Source organism: Falco rusticolus, chromosome 11 (assembly GCF_015220075.1).
Source record: "Falco rusticolus isolate bFalRus1 chromosome 11, bFalRus1.pri, whole genome shotgun sequence".
Lineage (NCBI taxonomy): Eukaryota > Metazoa > Chordata > Aves > Falconiformes > Falconidae > Falco > Falco rusticolus.
In genome coordinates, this window is record NC_051197.1 from 11724689 (window position 1) to 11751503 (window position 26815).

General features: G+C 51.2%; 1 protein-coding gene across 4 annotated transcripts in view; it reads right to left on the bottom strand.

The window, feature by feature from the left end:
* The window catches only part of RNF220 (ring finger protein 220), a 229237-nt gene that overhangs the window by 55600 nt on the left and 146822 nt on the right, over positions 1-26815 (bottom strand). For 3 of the 4 annotated variants that reach the window (XM_037403813.1, XM_037403812.1, XM_037403814.1), the window contains 3 exons: positions 18548-18593; positions 8032-8127; positions 3681-3723 (listed from right to left, as the gene is read on the bottom strand). In XM_037403813.1, coding sequence (XP_037259710.1) covers positions 3681-3723; positions 8032-8127; positions 18548-18593 — 185 coding nt within the window. Of the gene's footprint in view, positions 1-3680; positions 3724-3889; positions 4100-8031; positions 8128-18547; positions 18594-26815 lie in introns of those variants that run through there. The other variant, XM_037403815.1, reaches the window with a different exon arrangement.

Sequence of the window (26815 nt, forward strand, 5' to 3'; positions counted from 1 at the left end):
GGTGTGCCCAGGGAGGTGGGCTTACAGCCACCACCAAAACAGGAATCAGCTTCTCAGGCAGGCGTAAAAGGAGCTGGGTAAGGACCTATTTTACAACTCTGCTGAGAATGCCAACTTTGCAAATATCCCTAAATTGGACTCAAAGATATTAAAGCACAAGAGTTACCACCTGCTCTCTGCAAATCTACTAGAGGAGTTTTGCGGGGCGCTTATACTCCTTTTTGTTAGACCTATCACAAAAAGCTTCTGTGGATGATCAACTTCTTCAAGAGCATCTGATCTAAAGGAACAAAGGCAGCAATGGCAGAGCACAAACAGCCATCTCAAGAACAAGCTGAAGCAAAACAGATGGTCAAGAATGAATCTGTTTCAGAAATTATGTACAATTTGCTGCTCATCTGAGAGAACATTAAGGGCCAAATTCACAGAAGGGTCTCAGTGAGGCTTTCACACTTGCACGGCCAAACTTACTCACATGTGACTTTCAGCAACCTTCAAACTGACACTATTCTCTGCGGCTGGCACATACCTAACCTACTGAATCCATGTTCTGATGCACTAACCCATAACTATGTGCCTCTAATTTTGTATAACTACCTAACCTGCTCTGCACTGCCAAACTCCATAAGCATCAATTTACAGGGTTGCTTAGTTTCCAGTTTGGCAACACTGGATATAAGGCAAATGAAAGAAATGCCTTCTTTATCACATGGGTTCATCAGGAATCAGCACCTCATACTCCTGGGTTCAAAAGGACACAGCCTCTGCAAAGTGAGTTTAGCACAGCTGAGAGGTGCAGGATTAACTCACTGAGGCTGACAGGGAAGTTCAGATACAAACACTCAGCCGAGTCTCTAACATTACTCTCCTGCTTCAGAGCTTGAAAATATATTCACCTTACTTACAGTTCAATTTAAGTCAAAGGTTTGACTTACAGAATTAAAATTCTGGACCATCAGGTACCTGTGAACCATGTAACTATCAGGACCCAATCATGTTGCAGCCAGGCCAACAGCAGCTCACAGAAGGCATCTCCCTCTCTACCTTCTCTTTCCTTAGCTCTTGTGCTTTCCCAAGTGACCACAACAGGATGGAACACATTGAGGAGATCTGACAGGACTCAAGCACAAGAAGCTTGGGCAGCTGAGACTTGAGCCAAGGACTATGTGGAGGAACAGCAAATACCATGACCCCCTTTTTATGGGAGGAGTTTCCAGAAGTGATTCTGGAACTCAGCTGGTAAGAAGCTTGACAGAGCTACCAAGATAAACTGGTTACAACAATATTGGAAAGTACACTTAAAACATAACAAAAAACAAATGAAATAAATAGATTTTTCTTTGACAGATAGCATTTTCTAGATCCTAAGTTTTTTCAGTGTGTCAACAAGAATATGAAACAAAAAGCCAAATACCTTTGACCAAGTCCTACATAACTTCTGTCAGTGTAAACTAACATGGGATAAGGCCATTCTCACAGAGCAAGCTATAAAGTCGCGTGATTGATTAGAAGCTCATTAAAACACAAGATATAGATAAATAAGCATTTTTTACCCCTCAGAACACCCAAATGTTCTCCATTTGGAGCAATACTGCTTAAATAACTGTTCAACAATAACGTGGCAAAGCTTACAAATACCACAAAGCTACTTTAGTGCAAACAAAAGTGCAGAAGGAAACGAGAAAGCAGGCCGAGTTCAGTGGACACAAATACAGTCAAATAAATGCACAGAAAGAAGCAGCATAACCTACCCAACCATCCAGCTGAATACTAATCTAACAGCATAGGATGGAACCAGGCATCAGTACAGCTCTGTTCTGGGAACAGTAGTAACCAGATCCATAAAAAGCTACAGCCAGGAGGAACCAGTTCTGACCTAGTTTGACCTTCTTTGTTGACCCAAAGCACTTCAGGTAGTATTTCTGCATCCAGCTCCCTAGCATCTGGGCCTAGTACTGTTAGGGTGTACAACTGAACTGACAGGATATACCAGCATTATAGGGGCACTACATAAATTAACTGAATGTCCTCATTTGGAATATGTCTGTTCGACTCACTGTACCCCAACAGGTACGTACAAAAACGATTGTAAAAGGTTCAGCAAAACCAACACAAATGCTATACAAAATTAGCAGCCTTCTTTTAGATGATGAGCCTAGGTTCACAAAAGCATCCGAGAACAGGCCCAAGAGGAGTTCCTAGATCGCAATCTACACAGATTGTGCTGCAGCCCTACTTGGAGCTAAAGTCAAAAGCATCAAGTACTACTGAGCCAGTTCAGCAGAGCACACTGTCATCAAGAGCCTTCATTCATACTGAAGGACTCCACAACACCAAAAACCTCACAAGCCTGGCTCGACTTTATTGAAAATAAGGTAACCGCACAGCATTGGCCTGAAGAAAGGTGGAAGGGGGGAGCTCAGCCCCAGCTATCCAAAAACGATGAATAAAGTTTGACACAACTGACTCCAGAGACCTCTGCCACACAAAACAAGTCACCGCAGAGCAATACCTCAGCGTATGTCAGCCATCTTAAGTCTGCCGGGAAAAGGGTCCACCTGCCAGCACTGGCAACTCACTGCACTCACCTGAGTGCAGATGTGAACACACCTGCCAGCAGTTACCTGTGACTGATGCAAAGCAACTCATCTCTTTGTTGTATGACGTCACAGACTTCCAAGTGTTCATTTTTTTGGCCCTCTGGGTTAATACTTAGAAATCTCTAAGCTAGTTCTGAATTCAGTTATGTATAACCTATCAAAGACATTGGGTCGGTAGTTTAATAACGCTTCTATTTGCTTAAGACTACGCTAAACATGTAGTACTTCAGATTCAAGCAAACTATTTTGGTATGAGCACACGCTGAAGCCTTCTTCTATTTTGTTAAAAGTATCTTTTGCTCTATCTTCTAAATAAATTGCATCAGCAGAACATCACCGGTGTTATCTTAAACTATCACAGCAGGAAGCTCAAGGTTAAGAAGCCTCCTGATAACCCAAATAACCAAATTTTGACTAAATGGTACATATTAGACTGGCTAAAAACAATACAAAGATCAGATCACAGAATATTGTTATTATTTAACTACTAAGTTCCAACTTCCCTGAACTTTGGGAAAAGTTTCCACTTCAGCTCAAGAAAAAAACCCCAAAACATACTTTCAGATTTTTTCTGATTTACAAACAGAGATGGGACTTTCTGCTATAACAAGATTTCTGAACACCCAGAAACACAAGAATAAAAGTAACGCACCAGCATCTGTGTGTTTGAGAGGAAAAAAAACCCAAAACACCCCCAAAACATGATGTCAGATGCACAGACGCTCAGACTGCTGGTTTAAAAGTTTACTGCAAGATTCTGCCATGTGAGCCGCGGAAGCACAGCTGCCTGGCCCCGCGACCCGACAGCCAGGATTCAGGGCACACTTATAAGCTCGCTGGTGGGTTCCCAGCGCCGAGAGCTGCTTCGCCCGGGAACCGGGGAGGAACCTGGAGGGCTTCACCCCAGCACACCCCGCACCCCACCGGCTGCTTGGCGAAGCCCCGCCGAGGCAGGTCGCCGCTCCCGGCCGGCGGGGACGGGGGTCACAAAACTATGGAAACTTTGCGGGAAGAGGGAGGCGCGGGAGGAGGCCCGGCGGGGCGGGGGCAGCCCGGGGCGCCGCGCGGGGCCGCACTCACCGTTCAGCCGGGTCTGCCGGTTCGCTCGCACCCGCAGGAAGGTCTGCAGAGGGGAGACAAGAGCGCAGAAGTGTCAGGGCCCGCGGGCGCCGATGTAAACAACTCGCCCCCCGCCGATAAACAAGGCCCGGCCCGGACCCCCCGCCCCGCGCATCGCCGGGACAACGCACCGGCCCCAGGCCTGCCGCGCCCCCCCCCTCCGCACCCACCTCTTCCCGGCCCCCGCCGCCGGGCCCCCTCCTGCCGCTCTGCATAGCCGCGGGCGCCGCCGGCGGCCGGCGGGGCAGCGGGGCGGTGGGCCCCGGAGCGGACCCCCCCGCGCGGCCCGGGATGCGGGCGGATACGACGCGGCCCGGCAGGCGCCGCCGATCAGCCCCCAGCGGCCGCCGCCATGTTGGCCCCGGTCATGTGACCCGCCGCCGAGCGGGTGAAAGTTCACCAGGAAACCGGCGGGGAGAGTCGCGAGAAGAGGAAGTTCCTATGGCAACCGACAGGCGGCAGCAGGGCCCAGCGAGCCCCGGCCAATCAGGGCCCCGGGGCCGCTGGAACCCAGAGGCGTCTGGCCAATCAGAAATCAAGGGTAACTGGGGCCCTAGTGTCTGGCCAATCAGGAATCAGAAGCCACTGGACACCCCCCCCCCAGGGTACATAACCAATCAGAGCTCTGGGGCAACTGGAATCCAGGGCCAGTTGGCCAATCAGAACCCAGGAGCAACTAGAGGCAGGTTTCTTTGCCCAAATAGGGATTGAGCACCCTTTAGGCCCAACATCACTGGCCAATCAGGACCCTGGGCACAACTACAACCCAAAGCTGCTGGCCAATCAGGCACCAGGGGCAACTGCTCTCCAACTTCTGTTGCCCGTTTAGGGACTGGGGGCCCGAGGGCACCAGCCGTCCCGCACCTGGGGGGTAACTAGGCCCCAAAGCCTGTGGCCGGGGGGGGGGGGGGCCAGCAGCCCCACCAGGCCTGGCCCAGCCCTACCATGGGACCCCAAGGGCACTGGGCTGCGGCGGGCGAGGCCCTGGGGAAAGAACCCCTGGCCCTCCCACCTGCCCGGTTGGCTGAGTGCGGCCTGAACAACGACACCCCCTGTGTCTGCTGGGGCTGGGCTGGGCATGCCGGCCCGACCCACCCCAGTGGCACCCACCTGGGTTTTGGGGCTCTGATACCTTCCCGGCCTTCCCAAGGAGAAGTGGCCAGTGCTGCAGGTGTGGGGGCACCCAGGCTGCAGGTGGGGCGCTGCCACCTCGCCTCTGCTTTTCAGCCTCTTCCCCCTCTTGTCCTTTCTGCATTTCAGCAAACCTGGGCAATCCAACTGGTCTGGTGGATTTCTTTCCCACAGCTGTGGTGGGAGGTGGTCGCAGTGGACCAGCCTGAGGTTAGGATAGAGCTAGGGGCTAGAAATGGGGCAGCACAGGCTCCTACACACACAATCCTCTTTGTTCTCCCCTCTGCAGACTCCTCAGACTTTGTTTCTTGGAATCAAACCTACATATTGGGTCTCTGTGCTGGCACCTGACAAGCTGCTGCTCCTTCAGAGAAAAAAACCAAAAAGCCCTGGTATGTTTTGCTGTTTCAGAAGATGATAGGCAGTTAGCAAGTTCAGGTGCTGGCTGGTAAGCTTTGCACAGTGCTGACCTGCATCGTACATCTGTCTGCAAGCTGAAATGCAGTTGTATTTTCATACATGTGCTTGCTTACTGAATGAAAGCTGCTGATTGTTGGTTTTACCCCTTTGATTAATTAAGCTGTCTTTTGGGAGGCGTGCTCACTGCTGAGCTCAGGTGGAGGGAGGGAAGCCCTTCCTGGACGAGGATTTTAGCCTTTCAGTTATACTTACTCCACATGTTAGTCACAAATGTTCTGTGGGCTCAGCTGACCCATGCAAGGTGGTCTCCCTCCAAGCCTGAAGGGCTGTCTTTGTGGTATGGTGAATAACTTATAATTTGCTGTTGATTTTCCCACTGGGGATTCAGGGTTGTATCTAAATCTAACTAAAATGTCTTTATTTTTACTTGGAGCACAGGAAAAGCCCCAGCTGACAGAACGTACTGTATCTGAGAGCAACACCCACCACTGACCAAATCACAAGGTCCTGCACTACACCAGCTGCTACCACCTCGGTCCGATCAGTGTCCATGTACCAAATTCCAGCAACCAGGCTTGGCACAGGGGAGGCAAGGGGACCCGCCCCTGCCCATGTCTTGGAGCCACCCCACTGCCTCTGCTGCAGCTCCTTCTCGGTGTGGAGAGCAATGCGAGCAGCCCAAATGCTGTGCAAGCCCATATTCCTGTAGCACTCCTATTCATAAATCTCATTCTTCCCTAAATATCCCCATGGTAAATAAGCACTAAGACTAAGAAAACCGAGCCACAGGAATTCTGAAAACCTATACGCCAATAACTCATGTTCTAGCTTGTTACTAATACACTGTGTATTCATGATTAGATCACAGATAACACAAGGGACATTCGTAATTCCAGCACACCTCTGCATATGGAAAGCTAAATTTTGCAGCCCTTAAAGTCACTACCATGAGAGTCTTCTGCTCTACTTGCTGAACATTTCCCTTGGTAAACCAGGAAGACTGAATTCTTATTCATATTGTGGCTTTATTAAGGGTATGCTGAGGCTTTACACAACCCTGGCACCCACTCTGAGGTCCCTTTACACTGCCAGAGCAGCATAACGCAGCCAGCAGAAGCGTAAATGAAAATCAGGCCCCAGAGGTCTTATCTCCCTGCAGTGCGGACTTACAACTCCCATTACACATTTGCATTAAGGGCTGCAACCTTCCATAAAATACACTCACAAACTTAAAACACATTGGAGACTACCTAGACTCAGCACATAGAGGGGGCTTCTGCTGAGAATATTTGTCCTCAAGTATGACATAATAAAAATTTATAGGAATGGAGAACTGCAAGGGACCACCAGTTTCACAGAGACTGAAGTCTGGCGGAGCAGGGAGGGAGGGGTGTTCTCCAACAAAGGGGGCCATGGCAAAAGTCTCTTCCTTGCCCTTTTGGAAGGAATGTGATTTATTTATTAGCCTTAATAGCAGGCAGGAAAGAGAGTGGGATTACCTGAATCAGGCATTTCTGTATCTTCTGCAGGGTTTTGCTTCTCTTAATTTGCACCATGTCTCATTGTTCATAGAAGGGTGAAGTGACTCTGATGTGACACCAGGTTATAACTGAAGGCTACACGGGAATATGTAGCAAACTATGGAGGGTCTGGTCCATATTTGATAATATAAACAATAAATAGAACAGAGGACAGAGTAATGGGCAACAAATGTACAAATCTGCTACTAATAGGACCTATCTACAGGAACACATGGTTTAACTGGGGCTGCTCAGTTAAGACCTCCAGCACTGGTCACCAGCCTCTCCTTCTGCAGATCCAAACGCAGACCTGGCACAACGTAAAGTGGCTGTTGCAGGAAGACCTGATCATCTGCCTGACTCTGGGCACAGGGCATCGCTGCAGAGCACCGCAGGATACAGGGTGATGGGCGTATGCCAAGCTGGTATAGCCACGGCCCGCCCAGCCTGTCCACGTGGCAGGTGGAGGCACGCTTGCGTCTGTGCTGAAGACCACCATTAATTTGACTGCTGCCTTTCAGAGCTTACTTGAAGCCAGTGGCTGAGTGCAGGCTTGCAGCCAGACAGTTTGGATGTGTGTTGAGTTAGTCCAGTGTGCCAGCCTGCCCCAAAAGTACAGACAGACTTAAAACAAGCCAAGCCTGTACTTGTGCTGCTGCCTTTCTCATCTTGCTCCATCTCCCTCAACTTTTACCCACTGTATCACAAGTCAAGACTTGCTGCTTCTCTGGGCAGAGAGTGTTTTATAAAACACGCTGGCATGGCTGTGGATGGTCCAAAACCATTTCTGGTTTGAGTGGGAGTCATGAGTTAGTTTGCCAGGCAGTGGCACACCAGTGAAATGGAAAATGTTGGCCTGCTGCAGGCTGACATCATTCACTGTTTTACAAAAAAAATCACTTCTCTGAAAGTTTCCCAGTGGCACAGGGTAAGTAATGACAAACATAGCCACGGCAATGACCAAGATGATGAATATAATGCAACAGAAACCTCTATAAAGATTTAAAGCAGTTTTGTGCAGCTGTGATTTAATGTCGGACCTGGGAGAACTCTGCAGACAAAAGCACACCTTCACAGCCGTGCGAGGGACCCAGTGCTCACGTCCCCATGCTGCAGGCACGCGAGCTGGGGCAGTGGTGCACAGCCGAGAGCTGGGCTCTCACGCACGGAGGGCTGCAGGCACTGGGGCGAGCTGGCTCCCTGCCTAAGGCTGAGACCAGTGATGGCATCTGCCTGCTTACCTGGTATCTGTCGGAGTGATGGATGTCATCTGAGGAGTGGGGCGATGCCGTTGGAGAATCTCCTTCCCGCTTGATTGAGGCCGACAACAAAATTGACTGCAAGAGAAAGGAGAAATTCATGCTGTGAGCATTGCCGAGCTCTCTGCCCCTTGCTTGCCATGGAGAGTGTCTGCCGGGCTGTGGGGTGGCTCTGGGACGGACTGCTGGGCTGTGGGGCTGGCTCTGCTCTTCCCATGGGACCCTGCCCCACAAAGGGGACCAGGCTGCAGGGTCTAGCATAGTGCAAAGGCATCAGGCAACAAAAGGATGGGCATTTTGTCTCCAGGTCTAGTGGCTGGGGGCAGAATCAGGCCCTGCTCAAAACAGTGTGTGAGGACCACACCAGAAATTCACATGGTAAGGCGAAGGCCTGCTGATGTGGAGTGGCGCTTACATGCCCTTGTCCACCCCTCTAAGTGCCACTAAATCTCTCAATAGCTTTGTAAACTCCACTAAAGCTCTCAGCACCTTTGCAGCGCAGCTACCTCTTCCTTCTGTAATGATGCCATTTATTTTAATAAGTAGCACAGAAAAAAAGGGCCTTTTAGAAGGTGAAAAAGATCAGTGATATCTGAGACCTAAGAAATCACTGATAAACTTCAAGTCAATAGTAGGTAAGTCTAAATTCTACACACAGTGAACTCTAGCAGGAAAATTACTGTGGGAGTTTGACAGTGCATAAAAAAATGTACACTGAGTTGCAAGTGAACTTTATTACTAGAAGACTTTGAGGGAAAAATGCAATTTAAAATTCTAATTTAAAATATAAATTAGCTAACTAGGCTAAATATAGCCCAATACATTGTAAAAAATGTACACTAGAAATGCAGCTCTCCAGATGTTTGTTTCTGAGAATCAGCTGGCAAGATTTGACAATAAATGACTGCTCAGAGATGTGTGTGTTTGCGAAACGAAGTGTAGATATCATCTGAATTGGACAGGTCAAGTGTGGTGACAACATTATTAAAAAGCATAATACCTTGGAGAAAGGCAAGTATTCCAGAAATATTTGCCTCTGGGCTGAAATGAAATGTGAAAAAATGTGCATTTTTTGTAAAAGATACGAGCAAGTGGGAAAATGAGTCAGCATACAAATCGGTTCAGTCAGCAGGATGCGATCCCCTGGGCTCGGACAGCTCTCCCAGTGAGAAAAGCACAGCAGCGCAGTTGGGGTGGGCATGCAGGGAGGGCAGGCTCGGGATGGTGGTGGGGGAGGAGAATTTGGGATAATAAACCCTATGTTGGGGTTGAACATTTGGGATGTTCAACTCCATGGGCATGAGCTGCCAGCCTTGCCACGAGGGCAATAGCCACATCCCTGCCTGCACTGCGCTGCCATAAAGCATAGCTCTACCGACCATGACGTCCTGAAAGGAATTCCCTGACGGGTGCTCAGTTATCTCCCTGGACATGGTCCCTCCTGCCAATGCTGAGGGCTGTGCTGACCAATTCTCGGGGCTGGCACGCTCCTCAGCTCAGCCCGATGGGGATGCCAGTCACTGGGAGGGCCAGTGGTAGCCTGTGGGGCGGGGGGCTCTGGGTGAGGGCTGCCCCAAGACACCAGCCTCTGCTTCCCAGGGCAGAGATGGGCAGAGCAGGGGGGCTCTCCATTGCTGGCTGAACCCAGCTGGTGATGGGTTTTGGTGAGCCGCTCACGTATTTCTGGAGAAGCCCACTGATAACCATGTGAAGCCACCAGGAAAATTTCTGCAGAGTGCAGACCCCAAGCTCTTGCTGTTGTTTATTTTCTAAATGGAGGATGAGGAACATTTTTGAAGAAGCAGGACTGCACATACCCTATAAAGCAGAGGGATGTGAGCTCAAAGCCTTCAGGTGTGACTCAGAACAACATCCCTGTTTGCAGCAGTGTTAACGTCCAACCCCTCCTCTAATAAGCCAAGCACTCTGGAGCTGGGAGGGTGAAATCTGTTTTGTCTTCCAATGTATTCTAGAGAAGGTGAAAAAATACCCATCTCCCCATTCCTCCGCGACAGACAGACAAACCCTCCCCACCTCCAGCTTCCCGCTCAGCTTCTGGTAGCTCTAATCCAATATTATTATGTGAAAAATGGTTGGGCTAGCTATGGAGACAGTAAATTAAACGTTATGTATTAGTTTTTAGCGTGTGGTCCCAGGAAGAATGCTGGCCCCATTTATTCCACAAACCTCCTGAGCACCATGGCGATGACCTCTGGAAAAACGCAGGGCTAAACTAATCCCAAAGATGTCAATCTCGAGGCCTCTTCTACATACACTTGCAGTTTAGATTAATAAACTGTCTATTTTTAAATTGTGTGCAAGCACTTCAATTCTAAATACCTCGCCAGCATGTTAAACACAGCGTTAGAGATGCCAAGTCACACTTCCCCTTCACTCTTAGGAAACTTGACTTCATTTGTTTTTCTCATTTCCATGCGCTGTGCCACACTTTGCCTTTCAGGCAGCCATGGGAGCAGGCAGGGATGCAGGCTTAGGGGCTAAGGGATTAGGAGAGCCACTTGCCATCAGGGTCACTTTCATTTCTGCATTAGGCCAGCCTCTCTGCCATCCTGATTTTGGCCTATTTTATCCCAAATTGTCATGTTGGGGCTGTTTTCCAGTGATTAAGCGGTGAGGATGCCTGGCCACAGCACACCAAGCCAAGGATGTTCTGCCCCCCGCACTCACACTGCTCATTCCCACCTGGGTCGCAGCAGGCGGGGAAGGGACAGCGATGTGATCCCCATCCCTATCTCAGCCAGCATCTGGGAAGACGGCTGCAGAGGGAAAAGGCAGCCTTACATGTGTCCTCCCAGCCCTCGTGCATGCTCGCACTGCAGGGCAGACTCAGATTCTGCCATCCCACCCCAAAACCACGGTGCTGGGTGCTCTCCGTGCAGACAGGCGTGATGTACAGCTGTGTGGAGATGCTCCTGGCTTTGGGGACCAGCTGCCTCACCACGGTGGGAACAAGCCTTGATGGTGAGATACCCCTTTTTCCCCTGGGAAAGGCCACCGGCCATCTCATCCCCCACCTGGTTGCCATTTCAGCCCAGCTCCCCTTCAGGTGCGTCTGAGTGGGGCTATTGGGGTGAGAGCACTTGTCCTCCCTCCCTGGTCCCCCCTCCCCTGGCAAACCACGGCTCCTAGCATGAAAGATGGGGCAAGGGCCTTGTGCGAGCGGCTGTGCAGCCTCATATTTCTCCCTCCCCTTTAAATCATCTCTCCGCTGGGTAAAGGCACTCTCTGCGGAGGTTATAAACCCTGAGAGGATCAGCCTGAGCATTACACCTGGGGCAAGCTAAATAAAAAAAGGTCACCGGCGCTTTTTAAACATGGACAAAAAAGCAGTAAAATGTGTTTGGAAAAAAAAATCTGGCATTAAATCATGACTTTTTGCCTGGCTTGCCTCATTAAAAGTGGCCTTTTGGAAGGTAAAATTATCATTGTAAGTGATAAGATCTTTAAGAAAATAATTCACAGCTTCTTCACCCTTTAATATGATAGCCGCCACCGGCTAATTTTTTTCTTAATGGCAACGAGGCCATCAATCTTGTCTGAGCCCTGCACTCCCTCCTTCCTCCTGCCCCTCCTGCTGTGCTGGGCAGCCATGGCCCCACTTGGCGTTTCCTTCCTACCCCTTGGAGCCCAGCTGTGCCATGCCAAGGCGAAGAGACATGTCTGGATGTAAGGGCTTTACGTGCCTGTGTCCATGGATCCCGGCAGATAGCAGAGGCCATGTAAGCCTTGCTCGTGCCGTGAGGTTCACACCCTGGTAGCTCCCGACACCCTCCACGGTCCGTGCAATTCTGCAGAGCTGAGCTGCAGCATCTGCAAATGTTTCGGCGGTCTCATTGCAATTAGGAACAACATATAGTTTACGTATATAAATACCCGGGCAGGATCGGCATGAATGCGCATCGTGCAGCTGGTGTGCCAGCTGCTGTGAGCCTAGTCCATCGCTCTCCGGACCCGCTTCTCGCTGTGGGAGGAGGAGCTGTGGGCAGCTCCAAGGCGATGCTGGCAAGGACACGCGTGCCAACGCGCCGCTGGCTCCGACCCGCAGGCGCTTGAGGTGTGGGCCCAGGGCAGCACGAGGGGAAGGGACGGGTGTCAGGGTGCAGCCGCCGGCCCGAGGAAATGGATGGAAATTGCCGGCACGCACCGCCCCCAGCCCTGAGCGCTGCCTCTTGCCGCAGCCGGGGCAGGTGTCAGTGCTGGGGGAGCCCAGCCGGTGCCTCTGACATTCCGCTGCCTCTCAAGGCCAGTCATTTGAGAGTATTAAAGTGCTGGACTCTTGCTTTCTGATAGCCCTGGAAAAACACAGGGAGTCTATTTTTCTTAAACAATCCATCACAGCTGCTGTCAGCAGAACAAATACCCTAACCCCGCTTTTTATGTATCTATATGGCCTTTTTTTATTTTTTATTTTTTTTTTATTTTGGCACAAAGTGTTCCCTGCTTGATGCATTCAGCTTTAACTCTGCCGTCTAAATAGGTACTTATCACTTAACATGGAGGTGATGGCTTGACATGTTTTCTGTCTCCTGCCCTCCCCTCCACCGTAGGGAAGCCGTCAAAGTGTTGCTAATAGCTGTTATCACTTGGGAACTGTAACCCGAAAGCAATGAATGATACCAGGCCTTGCTGCGATTTTCCCCCTTAACTCTGCTAGCTATTTTTTATGTTATTGCTGGAGGATTCCTGACACAAAGATGCTACTATTAGAGCTGAGTTTCCTAGAAGCTTTTGGAGGGTCCACATTTGCTCCTGGGAAAGTTAGGGGTAAAATTATCTAGTGGCTTTTAGCTGGCAGAGATAAAGGTGGGATGGAGCTGGGGATGAAAGGCTTAAATGTGAGAAGCGTGTGAATAGTGAACAGAAATAATGGTATCAGCAGCTTCTGGCCTTCGCTGAAAGATTCCAGTGGTCTGCAAGCAGAATGAGCTTACAGAAATGTGAGCTACTAATTTATTTCTGTGCATGTTACAGTCACACCTGGGATTGTAATCGAGCTCTGGGTCCTCTTGGGCAAGACACCAGCTACATGGCGGGGAAAGGGGCCCATTCCAGGACAAGTGCCCATTGGCACACGGGGGATAGAATGGGAAGGAGGTCTGGCCACGGGCCGCCGGGGTCTGCCAGCCTGCCTGGCTCCCCTCTGCAACCACATCCCTCTCTGCTCCTCCTGCCCAACACAGCGGTTTCCCCCATACTAATGGGAGGGCACAGCTGTTTGGCCCAAGGGGAGCGAGGGGCTTTGTTTGTTCATGGGGTAATTTGTTTTATGGAATAAAACCTGGCAGAGAGATTTTTGGAGTGGCTCTGGTATTCGTCACCCTGAAGTGGCAGGGAGTGCGGCCAGCCAGCATGCTTCCTACGTAATTTCCCCTCCTTTGCATATCTGCGGGCTGTTCTCCTGTCCCTGGCTTGGCCATAGCTTTGCCACAATATTTGGATTTAGCTTTTTAATTTTTCCTTGTAAATCACAGCTACAGAGGGAGGGTGCACAGATATGGTGAGTGACTTCTCCAACCCCCCCACCAGTGACACAAGAGAAGGAGTTAAAACCCCAGGGCCCTGACACCCGTCCCCTTCTCCTACCACCAGACATGATACGGAGAAGTTAAATGATTGTGCTAGAAATTTCATCTCGAGCGAGGCAGCTGGGAAAGGCTTAATACAGACATTCTGTCAAGGTTTAAGGCTCCAAATCTTGCTTGCTTCAAAGCTCTTTTTCCTTGGAGGGCTTTAGTGGTCAAATTTCCCTCTAGATGCTGTAATTCTCTCTCAAACTGCTCGGTGAAGCTGTAAAATCACAAGGGTGGAGGTGGGGGGGTGGGGAGGGGAATCAAAGGGCTCTGGCACTGTGGCTCGGTTCCCAGCTCTGCTGGCGGTCTCGGAGCAACACGATGCTGGCTGCCTGCCTGCAGGCACCCCTCAGGAGCTGGGTGCACACCTAAACCAAGCGGCCACAAGCCTCTGCTGGGTGCGCGAGGTGGGGTTTGCTCCTGGCTGCTCACATCAGTGTGTGTTTGCAGCAAGCGCCGGTGCATGGGACAGACTGTTAGCGGCAACGGCAATTTGCAGTCATGTATTAGGAAGCAGCAGTGGAAAACGAGTGCTGAACCCGCTGTGAGAGCTGGTGTGTTTCATGGGGCCCAGCCTCTTCTTCCTCAGTGGTCACTACCAGAGCTTTCACAGGGGCTGTCAGTTCACCTGTTAGGTGACAGGTAACAGTCTGCAGCTAATACCCTGAAATTCAGGGGTTGAGATCTCTCCGGGCACAGATGATATCCCACCTAAATGACAGTCCATGGAGGGAAAGCCACGAGCCAGACGTGCAGTGGCAAAGAAGCGCTCTTAGATGGCTAGGAAGACCTGGGGACACTGGCTCTCAGAGCTGCCACTTGCTGCTTAAGGGAGAGCAGGACAGCTGGACTTATGCTGCTCATACACCTCACCAGCATGGGTTCAACCCAACGTGTGCTCCTGTCCTACACCACCCCTTGCAAGAGGCAGCCAAGGCAAGAGGGGAAAGGCAAGGGGGGAGCATGAAGCCCAGGAGCGATGCCCAGGGGAACTGCACGCTGCTGACAGTTATGTACAGATTCCTGGGCAGCCACAAGCCTGGATGGAGCCTGCAGTGTGGTCCATATGCCTCTGCAAGGCATCCCTGCTGCCTGGTCTGCCTGAGGCACAGCTTCTGGCCATGCTGGGGAGTGCTACAGGGAAGCTCTGGGCTCACAGAGGTCTGGGGCATGGCTGGCTTGGACACACCTTCAGAAAGTGTCCTCCTGAGTGACTCGTGTTGGGCTGCCTCGTGGTGACCAGGATGGCAGGGAAGGTTTAGTGAACTGCACTGGTGAATGGAACTATGGAGCCGCGGTCTCTAGCTCAGTAAAAGCAAGGACATTTTCCATCACTTTACATGGGCGTGAAGCATCTGTTCCCACTGACACTGAAACTCCTCTTTGGTGAAGAATTTATTTTCCCACCCTTCCTCTTTCTCCTGATGTCTCAGGCATGTCATCAGAGGAGGATGCTATGGGTGTCCAGGACTGTCCTTGAAGTCCAATGCCTAAAGAATACCTTTCCCAGAGCAGTGCCACTGGGTGTGCTTTCTGCAAAGGAGATGAGCTTTCAGCATCTTTATGCACCTCTGTCTTCTGCAAAGTATAGGTGTGAGGCAGCCCAGGAAGAGCAAGCCGTTGGCCTGACCTGTAGGGGCTCGATGGGCTACCTGTCTCTCAGCAACACGAAGATCCAGCCACCAAAGGCTATCACAAGCCTTGTGGGGAGCATCCAAGCATGGATTCAGGACAGAAACTGCAGCTGGGAGGAGACAGTGGTGTTCCCCTTGCTATGTGCGGGCCACAGGACTTCTTGTAGACACCAGGCAGCTACCTCAGGCCCTTTTCCCCAGCCAGAGGCTGGCAGAGCCCAGCTTGATGTCACCAGCTTTCCTAAGAAAGTGGCACTCAGGGTTGGATAGAAATCTCATCCTGAGACTCACTGCGCAGGTTTGTCATCTGCTTGTCCAAGTGGCTTGTCCACACTGGCATACCACCATCGATTGGGCTTGGTCTCTAACAGAAAGCAGACAAGGATCCTGAGCACTGCAGAGCTACGTGGTGCTCAGCACTGCCCTCCAAGCTGCCTGTGCAGGGAGGGAGCCCAGGCACCAAGCAGTCGCGCTGGCTGGAGCCCCCCAGCTCGCAGCCCTTGCTTGGCCATCACTGCCTCCGTCCGCTCCAATAATAGAAGAACCTGATACAATAATTCTGCATTCATCACATCCCATGTTGAGTGATTGGATTTTCTTTGACATATTGCCATGAAAATTGACCCGGTGCAGTGAGTGACAGCTCTTCAGGGGCAGGAACGCAGCGAGCAAGGAACATGCATTTACATCTGGGCTTTTATTGGCAGGAGAGACGTTTGCAGGGGCAACTGTGGGGAAGGGATGGGAGCAGGGCAGGAGACAGAGCACAGTGGGGTTAAATCCCCTGTCCCCAGCTGCATCCTGGGGGGAGCTGCAGGCCAGTGCAGAAGCAGCAATATGGTAGTGAGACTGTATGCAAAGGTCCTAAATGATCCCTGAAGTGGTCTTAGAGCCACTGGTGACCACAAAAGTAACGCGGCTAGACTGCACCCACCCCAGTTCCCATGTCTGCGAGTGGGACCAACCTGCCGCTGCCTGTGCTGCCAGGGGATGCTCCTAAGGGATGGGGAGGTGCAGCCCTGCTGCTGAGCTGCTGGCCCTTTTGTCAGCACTGGGAGAAGGACCAGCCAGGAAACACTGCAGCAGTCCCCGCGGTCCTCATGATGCCTCCCACCAGTTCCCGGGGTGGGAAGTGGGACACGGCAGAAGTCCCAGCTCTTCCCAGGCAGTGCCTGCCAGACCTCCCGCAATGCCTGGGTGCCTGGGCATGTCTGTCACCATCCCTCTGCCTGGGACTCCTATTAAGGGTGACCCAGACCCAGCTTTGTCCCCAGCAGGACTTTCTTGGAGGTACTGCACATCTCGATGGGCAATTTCCACCCCATGCTGCAAACACTCAGTGGGCACAAAGGGAAAGAGCAGCCTTCATCTTCCCACCACCCTCCTCCTCAATCCTGCCTGGTTACAAAGGGGCCTTTAATACCAAGCTCAGGTGAAGGTGACAGCGCTGTGCCTTCCCATGCCACACAGGACTTGTCTCCCAGCAAAAGCCACCTAGAAATAATGAATCCTCCTGGGCTGAGAGGCTTTCAAGCTCTCTGAGAAGGGAATGAAAGATTTCCTGATTTCACCCTCTCCCTCCCTGCTCTCCTGGCTTCTTGAAGTTAATGTTCTTAGCCCTAGACGTGACGGGCAAAGGGAAGAGATCCATGTGGTGACAGGGGACGATTGATCTCTTTTACATAGAACGACGCTCCAGTCCCAGTTTAATCCCCTCACTCAAGGCAAATGGGATTCTTTGTCAATGGAAACTTCAAAAGCCCGGCCCTGCCGCGAGATGGACCTTCTTCTTTATCTGGTCTCTGTCAGTCACTCGCTGCATTTCCCTCCAAACAGCTAATCTGTCTTCCTAGCCATCCTTCTCCCTCGCAGGCGATGTGTTTGGGACTGTTGAGTTATCTACACTCAGACCTGACGAGGAGGGAAAGGGGAGCTTGCAGAGTCCAACTGCTTTCGTTTTGCGGGTGCCTTTTCCAGCTCTTTCGAGACAGCCTAAGGCAGCCTCGGGCTCAGTGGATTATCCATGGAGGGTGGGTTTGGGGATTGCTTTCTGCTCTTTCATGGGAGAAATAGTCAGGTCTCCACATTCCTCCCAGTATCTGCAGGACAGGGCATGTGAGTCAAGGATAGTCACGCAGGAGATGGGAATGCCAATGGTAGGGAGCACTATGGAGTATCACTGCGATCTTTATTTTCCCTTGGAGGATATGGGAAATTATTGGGTTTATCTAAGAGGTGTCCCTGCCTTTCAGGAACTCAGGTCAGCATGGTGGCTCCCCGGGCCCTGGCTTGGCAGAGCAGACAAGGTGTTGGTGTGCTCGGTAAGACACCCAGCCCCAAGGGGAAAACCTAGAGCTGAAACGTCAGTCTCTGCTGCTGACATCACATGCCAAAAATGACCCAAAGCTTCCAGAAAAAGACCAAAGAGAATGAAACCTGAAGTTGATTCTACTAAAACAACCATGAAGACATCTCCCATGAGAGATGCTCCGTGCTTCCCTGGAAGCCAGGAACCTCCCTGTCTCGGACTGTGTCACCAGAAGCATAGGAGAGCCTGGCCCACTTGCATTTACTTGTCTTGGGGAGCACAGCATGGTCTTCAGAGGTGCAATGCCCAGCTGCCCTGCAGTGCTCCCTGCCACCCACTTGCCTGCCCAGGCTCTGGTCCTTCCCACTGCCATATCATACCAAGTCCAGCTAAGAGTAATACCGATTAGTAAATGATGCCCTTTGCAGTGCTGCTGTGATGCTCCATGCATTTTGTATTTTTGCATACTGAGCCAAGGCATGGGAGGTAGGTCCTGGGGAGGAGGATGAGGCTGACACAGGGCCTTTTAGAGATTTGGGTTCCTCCTCAGGTGTTCTTCATCGCTCCCATGAGGCAGTCCCACTCCCTTCTTCCAAAACTGGCATATGGCTCTGGCTCCAGGAACTCCTGCACATGATTTCCCAGGCTGAGCTCAGCCTGCGTGTGATCAGCTCTCATTAGCTGTCATTAGACACAATCTGGAATTCCAGAGCCTGCTGGGTCCTTCAGCTCCACCATCCCTTGGCTGCATGGGGAACAAGAGAGCCTCGTGCAGGGACTGGGCCACTCCAACCCAGTGGGTGAATGGGGGCAGTTGCATCCCCCAGTGCTGGCAAGTCCCCACAGCATGGCCACCTTCCTGGGAGACACTAAGTACCAGGAACAGGGAATAGGCTGGGAAGGTGAGTGGATGTAAAAAGCATCCTTCAGGGGGGGCAAAAGTGTGCCAAATTGTGGTCACTTACCTTGGGGGTGCCTGCTGCCATGGCATCCTTCAGGATGGAGCTCTTGCTGCCAAGAGAGAAGAGAACAGGATCAGAGTCACAAACCCACTGCGGTGGGCAAGGGGGTGGATAGATACTTCAAGGGATCTCGTGAGGTCAAATAGCAAAGTGCATGACTACCCTTCCCTAGACCAACGAGAGCCTCCTCACCATGACCAGAGGGGCACGGAAAGGAGGGCAGTGCTGACTGTCTCTCCATCTGGAATAAAATGGTCCTACAAGTGGACCCCCCTAAACCCAGACACATGATCCAGAGTAAAATCCTGACCTTCCCCCTTGTTCGGGGCTTGCACAGCTCCTCTCCTAGCCCTGGGTAAAAGCAGGGAGCAAGCCTGCAGGGGCATGGGGAAGAAAGCCAAGGAGAGGGGAGAGGAGGTGGTGAGCTCTGCATAGGGTCAGGCACAATAAAAAAAAAGGAGGGAAGGAAAGGGAGGGAGATTAAATCGACGTAAGAGCAAGGGAAAGAAGATCCCCTCAGCTCCAGCCATGCTGTGGAGGCAGCAGCTCTGCCGGAGGCTGGAGTGATTTGTTAATTCAGCTTGTTCCCCATTTAGCAGGGAAGGAGGTCCCTGCCACAGCGCTCCTCCTCGCCTGCCCTCGCCAGCGGGAGATGCTATAGATTTAATAACAACTTCCCCCCTCCAGACAGGTTAAACTTGAAACAATTACATATCAAAGCCGACATGGCGGGGAGGCCTGCACTGTAATTTTTTGGTTATTAAAGTAATCTCTCTCATGTAAATTCTCCTGCTAACATGCTGCAAACAGCATTAGGAAATAAATTATTTCCCCATGATTCGATTTGTCAATGCAAAGCACCTGCAGCAGGCAAAAGGCTCTTGAAATATGTTGCCAAGCCCAGTGCCTGTGCTTGTAAGTGCTCGCTGGTGGGGCGGCTGCCTCTCACTCCCCATAGCCCCGGGGAGATGATGGATGGGTGGCTGGGTGGAGGGGGGAGGATAGCAGGGGGAGGTGGAGGTTGGGGAAGGGGGGGGAATGGAATTGTGTTTAATAACAAAATTTGTATGCAAGCCTGCATCCCAGGCTAAGGATGAGTGATCGGCAGCCAGAAAGTATTAAAAAGCCTCGCTAAACAGATGCTGACAATAGAACAAGACATATCAAATCAGATCTACTTCAGAAACATTAATATACACACGCACACACGCTCGCCCGCGCGCGCGCACCCGGCTCCGCACACCCGCGCTCCTTTCTTCTCAATCACAGCAATATGGGAGACATCAATAAATTTTTATGAGACTTTTAGAAGATCAACACGGTACTAGATGTGACAAAAAAGCAATGTGCCTGTCATGTTCGCTTTGTCGGGGACACTTTAGCCCCAGATGCTGAGCTGCAGTGCCAGCGGGGAGAAATTGAATTTGGCTGGCTTTAATCTGCCTTGATTTGGCAGATGGCTGGGTGTTATGAAATGAGCAGGGATGGAGGAAGGTGTTTTCTCCCGGGGCTACGGTCCTCCTCCTCTCCCAGTGCCACTGCCCTCGCCCCCTACCCCGAAATGCGGGGAAACACAGTTATTCACAGCCATCAGGTCACCCCAAACGCCACAGCTCTGCTCCTGGAGAAAGTGACTGTGGTTCCCGGGACCACCGACCGACAGGCTGGGGCATCACCTCCATCACAGCCCCCCTTCCCTGTGGGGATGTGCTGCCAGATGCTTGCTGGGAGGTGCAGGGTGCCCCTCATGTCCTGGCCCCCATCTCTGCCCCCACAACTCTCTGGAGGTGGCACAGAGCAGAGTCAGTCCCTGCTGCCCCCCGAGATGCAGCCCTGGCACCACCTCAGCCCATGCCCAAACACGTGCGATGGGAAAGATTTCCACCCCCTTCCCCATCTCCAGCACTACCTTGAATTTCTCAATCGCCCAAAGTGTGAAACAACTTTTTTTTTTCTTTTATAATCCAAACGCCAGGTTAAAAAAACCAACTCATTTCCTCCCTTTTCTTGTTAAAGGTGTTTAAAATCATTCCTTTTTGAGGGAAAGAGGAAGAATCTCATTAATTCCTCCCAGAAATGGTGTTAGTGCCAGGAAACTGCAGTTTTCAGGATGAGAGTTTCTCTGGCCATCTGAAAGCCCAAGCCTCTTCTGTTGGGTCTGATGCGGAAGGGGGCTGACTTAGATAACTTGGCAGAGTTTATTTTATTCTTCATTTGGAGGACTATTAAGAACAACCCCCCTTTCTTGCAATTTAGCCCCACTCTATTGCTAATAAGAGCTTGCAATTTGTTTTTATTTATTTCCAGAGATGATTCAGGAATGCGCACAAGCTCTGGTCATCCAAGTCCCAAGACGCTGCAGTTTAAGGGTGCTCTCCTCCACCCTACTCAACAACCCCCCAAATTACAGCGGCTGCAGCCCCTGCACCTCTTAAGGATGCTGGCAGTGGGCTGAGAATCGAAAAGCCGTCAGCAAAGAGAAACCTTCCCCTCCATAAACACTGCAGACAAATTAAAAATGGTAAAAGGGAAATCAAGACCTTTAAAGTTCAAACACTTTTCAGTGCCTTTTAAAGTTTTTTCGCTCTAGGCCCTTGCAGAGAGCACAATCTTTGGAGACCTTGGGATTCTCTTTAATCACCCAGCCAGGCTGCAGTGGTCTGAAATGATTACACATTTACATAGTAATAACCCCAACACTCCCCACATTATTTCATGGCTAGCATATTTCCACTCGGCGAGTGATCCATGTGTTTTAAATTATAACCTGTACATAGGAAATTAGTTACTAAGTACGATATTCACGGGCTCGTCTGACACTTCTAATTAAGGTGATTTACACAGAATTATCCTATGAAATAAAAAAATGGTGTTTTGCTAGCTAATAAAATATAATTACTACCCACTTTTATAAGTTACAGTTAGTTTTAATCTATTTGGGGAATTGTTTATCTAGTTCATTACAGCAAAACAACTCCTTTCCCTTTTAGGCAACCCCCCCAAAGTACCAAGGAAGACAAGAAATGCCCTGGAAAGACCCAGCGATTTGGGTAGCTGCCTTCTCACTCTCTCTCAATAACTTTGAATTTCCAAGCAACATGAGGCTGCTTCCTCACTGGCTCCCTTTCATGGTGCTGAGACACCGGTTCTGGCCATGCATTCCTGCATCCCCACACGTTTGGGTGCCCTGCACCTCTCTGGGGGCAACATAAGGTCCCTGCTTTGGTGCTGCTGGAGGGCTCTGCCCAGCCCTGCAGCTGCATCACCCACTAACAGGAGCTGCACAGCCAGGTCCCCACGTGCTCCAGGGCACTTGCTGGGGACTCATCATTCCGCTATATTAGGGCACATCAGCTTTAAGAGGAACATTCACTCTCAGCCAGGCCTTCCACAATGAAAGCAAGACTCAGGCTACACCACAGACATGCAGATGTCTTTTAACACTAGGCAGATATTTGGTTAGGAGCATCCCCAGATGCAACTGGGTATCCCTTGGCACCTCCCAGAGCAAGCCCCAAGGGGGCTGTTTAGACCCAGTGCTTCAGCCATGGTGTCCAAAAGGGCAAAGGGCAGCTCAGCACGATGGATATGTTCCCCCCTTACCACAGTCCTGGGGTTTCTCTATCCCTGTCATGGCTGTTATTACACACAATGACCTTCAAGCTTATTTATTTTCTTTCTTACGGTCCTGCCTTTTAAGATGTGCTTGCCATAGAAAAAAAAAAAAAATGTGTTATGCAACGAGTGGTATCATCCCCATGAATGGAAGCTGCTGCTTCCCACTTGGAAAACCCAGGGTGTGAGCTGAAAGTTAAGTGATCTGACAGCGCTTTACCATGAGCAAGATGGTACTTGTCCTTTTCCTTTAAGCCCTTGCTCTTGCAAACTGTTGTAGGAATCTCAGCTTTCCTCCAAAAGAAAAGAGAAATTTTATGGGTGCCCCAAGTCAGGAGACAAGCAGAAGCCTTACTTCCCATGGCAGATGGCCCATCAACTGCCAGACAGAGGACCATGACCCAGCGTGTACTCTTGGTGCCCAGAGCCCACCACATGCAGGCAGGGCCCTTGCTAACCCCCCAGCCCAGGCAGAGTCCAGTGCCAGGCAGCTGCCCCAGGGAAGCAGAGGCAGGAGCCTTCCTCCTCTGCACTCACCACAGCACGCACACTGACTGCCACAGCACTGGGGCATCACAGCAGCATCCCTGAGCAAGGGTTGGAAAGCTCTGTTGTAATTGTAGCTACAGCTCGAGTGAGGAGAGCAAGCAAGCGAGCGCGATGTGCTCAGAGTGGAAATCTGAGCACAGAGCAGTGATGGGACTTGCCTGAAGTCTCGGTGCAGCAACAAAAAGGCCAGAAGCAGCTCCGATGCTGTGCTTCAGCCCACCACAGCCTCATGGGCTTCCCAAGCATGTCCAAATGAGATTTCTGCAGAGCCCCCAACCAGGGCAAGGTAGGGCTTATGATGGGCAACCATCGAGACAGGGCTACGCTCAGTACCAGGCATGGCAGCCACCCCCAGCGGCGCTTCCCACACATAGTAACAACTGCAAGAGAAGTTCCTTGAGCTCAGGCTGTTAGAGTTGTTTGTGCTTATCCCTTAATGACTTTGCAGCCAGAAGAGGTTTAAAGAGGTGGTAAGAGAGCTGGTGCCACATAGCTGGTGTCTTCCAGCTCTGCAGCTCTTCCACAGAATACGTCTCAGCAGCCCTCTGGATTTGACAAGCACCAGCCAGAGCATATGCAGCTCCCACATGAGATCTTGCAAAGCCAAAAGGTTTCTACAAGCTGCAGCCAACTGATATATTTCTTAAAAAAAAAAAACCCAAAACAACAAAACACCAACCAAAAAAAAAATATCCAGTGGAAGCAATTTATTTTTAGCTGCAGGACTCATGGCTTGAGCATGCAGCCTTGGGACGGGAGCCCCGGCAGCAGAGCAAGCCTCCTGCAGAGCTGTGTGGATGGCAACACCAGCTGTAAATAAGCAGTTGCCAGGTAGAGAGGGAATTGGATTTTTGTGAATGCCAGTTTAAATAAGTGGAAGTGTTACTTGAAGCCTAAATAGGAAAATGGGAGTTTGATTTTTTTTTTCTTTCTTTTTAAACTACATAAGGCCAAATCATCACCTTGCTTCATGTGACAGTCCCCAGCATGGCTGGATGTGATCCATGCCATCAAGGGAAGCACACTGGGCTTTTTAACCTGCTGTGGCTGCTCTAGTGGCACCTGCATCCCATGGTGGGGAAAGGGGCTGAGTGATGGTACAAACTGCCAAAGACGCTGGAATCAGGAGCAGAAACGCCCTGCACCTACAGTCCCAGCTGTGCTGCCTAAATGCTCTGCCAGTCAGTATTTGTGAGAACTCAGCGCCCAACACAGCCAGCTGTGACAAACCTGGCTCTGCAGGGCAGCCACCCACCTCCCCCAAAGAGATGAAGCTGCAACAGAAATGCAGCAGGATCATAAAACACTGTGGCATGACCTGACTGTGCTAAAATCCGCTACTTACTCTGTCCCAGTCACACCCTTGGCTCTTTCTCCCCCACTGGGTTTTTAATTCGTTAACCCCTGGTACACCATGCTCCTGCTGGGAGCCCCCACTCAGAGTGGGTGACAAGTTTCTGGGTGAGGATGTGACAGTTCATGTGTGTGGGGTGAAGCAGGAGGCTGGGGTGGGAAGGTAGTTTCATTTCTTTCCCACTATTTGAAAAGGAGGTAGCTGGAAAAATAAAGAGAAAAGTCGGAGGGAAAGGTCATGCATTAGATTGATCTGGGGGGCTCTTTGCTACCGTGGCTATAATGACTGTTTAATTATTCCCAGCTCACATGGCAGTTCAGAAGAGGCTCCGAAAGAGGCATGCATCGCTTCAGGGCAAATAACTGACCGAAGATTTATTTCTCACCCTTGGGTTTTGACGCATCCCTTCCCAGACTTCCCACTGTCCTGGGAGTCAGCGGCAGAGGAAGGCTTTGCCCTCGAGGTCCCAAACCTCAGCCTGCAAACCCCAGCCCTGCAGTCAGTGGGCTGTGGGTACTGTGGGTCTGAAGGCACTTCAAGGAATGTTCACAGCACTCGGGGAGGGCACTGCATGAGCGAGGGGATACATGACCTGAAAATTTTCTGGCTCGCTGTGCTACCCTGGAAGCCCTGACCCACAAGAAGCGCTCTCACCCACAGGCTATGGGCAGCAGGTTCTGCCTTCCCTGGGGTCTGCGTAGGGCGAGAGGAATGGGGCATCTCTGTGCAGGACAGGCAGCCATGTGGCTTGTGCTTTCTCCGCTGGAGAAGCTGTGGATGAAGGGTCCAGGCTGCTGTCATTGCCACCCTCTGAGTGCGTGGGAGGAAGCTGGAGGGTCTCTCTTCCCTTTCTGTCCATGATTAATCTGCCACAGTGAGGGGCAGGGACACAAATCAGAGGGGGGATGAAAGAGGATAAATCCACGGTATCAGCAGCACCACATTTGCTACATAATAAACAGACTCCTCTCCTCATAAATTTCCCTCCATTCCCCCATGGTTCTCCGCCACTGACACTGACAGGCATGGAGCTGGACTGATCCTGGCCTTTCTGGTGTCCTGGCTGGTGGGGAAAGCTGTGGCTCTGCCAGGGAAGTCTGGGACCCTTCACCCGGGCTGGCATCCTTCACTCCCTGCACCCAGTGGGGTGTAGCAGGGGCTGTGGGACAGCATAGCAAAGCCCCATCCAGACTCATGGGCTTTAGACAGTGTGTGGGACACCTGAGTTGACTGTGGTGAGGTGATCCATACCAGCACGTGGAGTGGGTGGGAGAAGTTCTAGAGGCACCAAGCGCTCTTTAATTTACTTGGTGTTGCTCTCTGATATGGATACTCTCCATATCAGTCCCTGCCAGGTGTGGCTTGTCCTCTCTCCCTGCCTTGGCACAACACCGTGCCCTCACTCCTCGTTTTGGCAGCAGCCAGCTTACCCACTTGTCCTCACACCATGAGGGGACATGACCCTGTTAGCTGCCTCGGTATGGCAGGTGGCCCTGCACCCTGCTTGGGTATCACGGAGGAGCTGACACTTCCAGCCAGGTTCCTCCAGTGATGGAGTGTGTTTAGTTTAAATCTGACGTGAGTCACACTGCTGGAGAAAGCTTCAGGTGATGCCACTTCCCATGCCCCTGGGGATGCATCTGTGCATGAATCTGGAGACCCATGACCCCAGAGCTGAGGTTCCACGCTGGACACCTCTGCTGTGGGGTGGCATGAGGTGCCCTGCTGCTGCCCCATGGCAGGACCTGCTCCCTGGAGGCTCAGGGCAGAGGAGGGTATGAATGACCCCAAAGCCGCCCCCCAAGCACTGACCTGCCCCAGCAGCCTGATTTTGCTGGGAGACATTGGCTGCAGGACAAATCCTGGATGCTGCACGCGCGGCGGGATGCCGCCGTTTGGGTACCGGCTGCTCGGTGCCGCAGTCAGGTCTCTCCCTGGAGCAGTTGGGCATTGTGTGGAGGCTCACGCGTGCCAGGACTGGCACACGGGGAGAGGATCCGGGAGACATCACAGGTAATGAACTGCTTGGCTGAACACCTCAGAGGGTCCAGAGCCCTCCGGGAAAGCCTGCGGGAGTCGCGGGCTGGCTGGATGCCTTCGCCTTGGCCTGGGGAGAGGGTGCTGCAGGGGAGGTGCCCAGTCCTGCCTCGCAAAGCACTGTCAGGCACTTAATAGTGCCTGTCCCCACTATCTCCTTGGCCTGGATTTATGCCTTGAGGGGTCACCTCTGGTGAGACTCTAATAACATGACTTTATTAGCTTTCTTGTTCCTTCTTTAAGATACAGGGGAGGAGGGCAGCGGCACCTCGGGAAGGAGCGGGGGGCATACGGATAGGAAGCAGCTGCCCTCGTGATTCCCCTTCTCAGTGACAAGGGGGAGAGGGAGAAAAATGATGCTCCCTCGAAATTTATCATGCACCCAATTACAATGTTAATTGGCAAGTCCCAGAAATCAATTAATTCGCAAATTTTTTTCAATTAAAAATTAAGATAAATCATAAAACATTATTAAGCAAAGGCCAAACTCCATGAACTTTTTTTTTTTTTTAGGCATCTGGTTTTTTTTTTTTTTTAATTTAAATAAAAAAAAGAGCTGTGTTGCCAAAGCCCGATGCCCTTGAGTGCCTTTGCTGAAGCACAGGGGGCTGTCATCAGCAGGACTGGGCTGAAGACAGATAAAAAAATATCGACCAGTCGGACACACTGCTTCTGCTTTATTGATCAGGCGGGAATTTAACTTGCTGTGCATATCC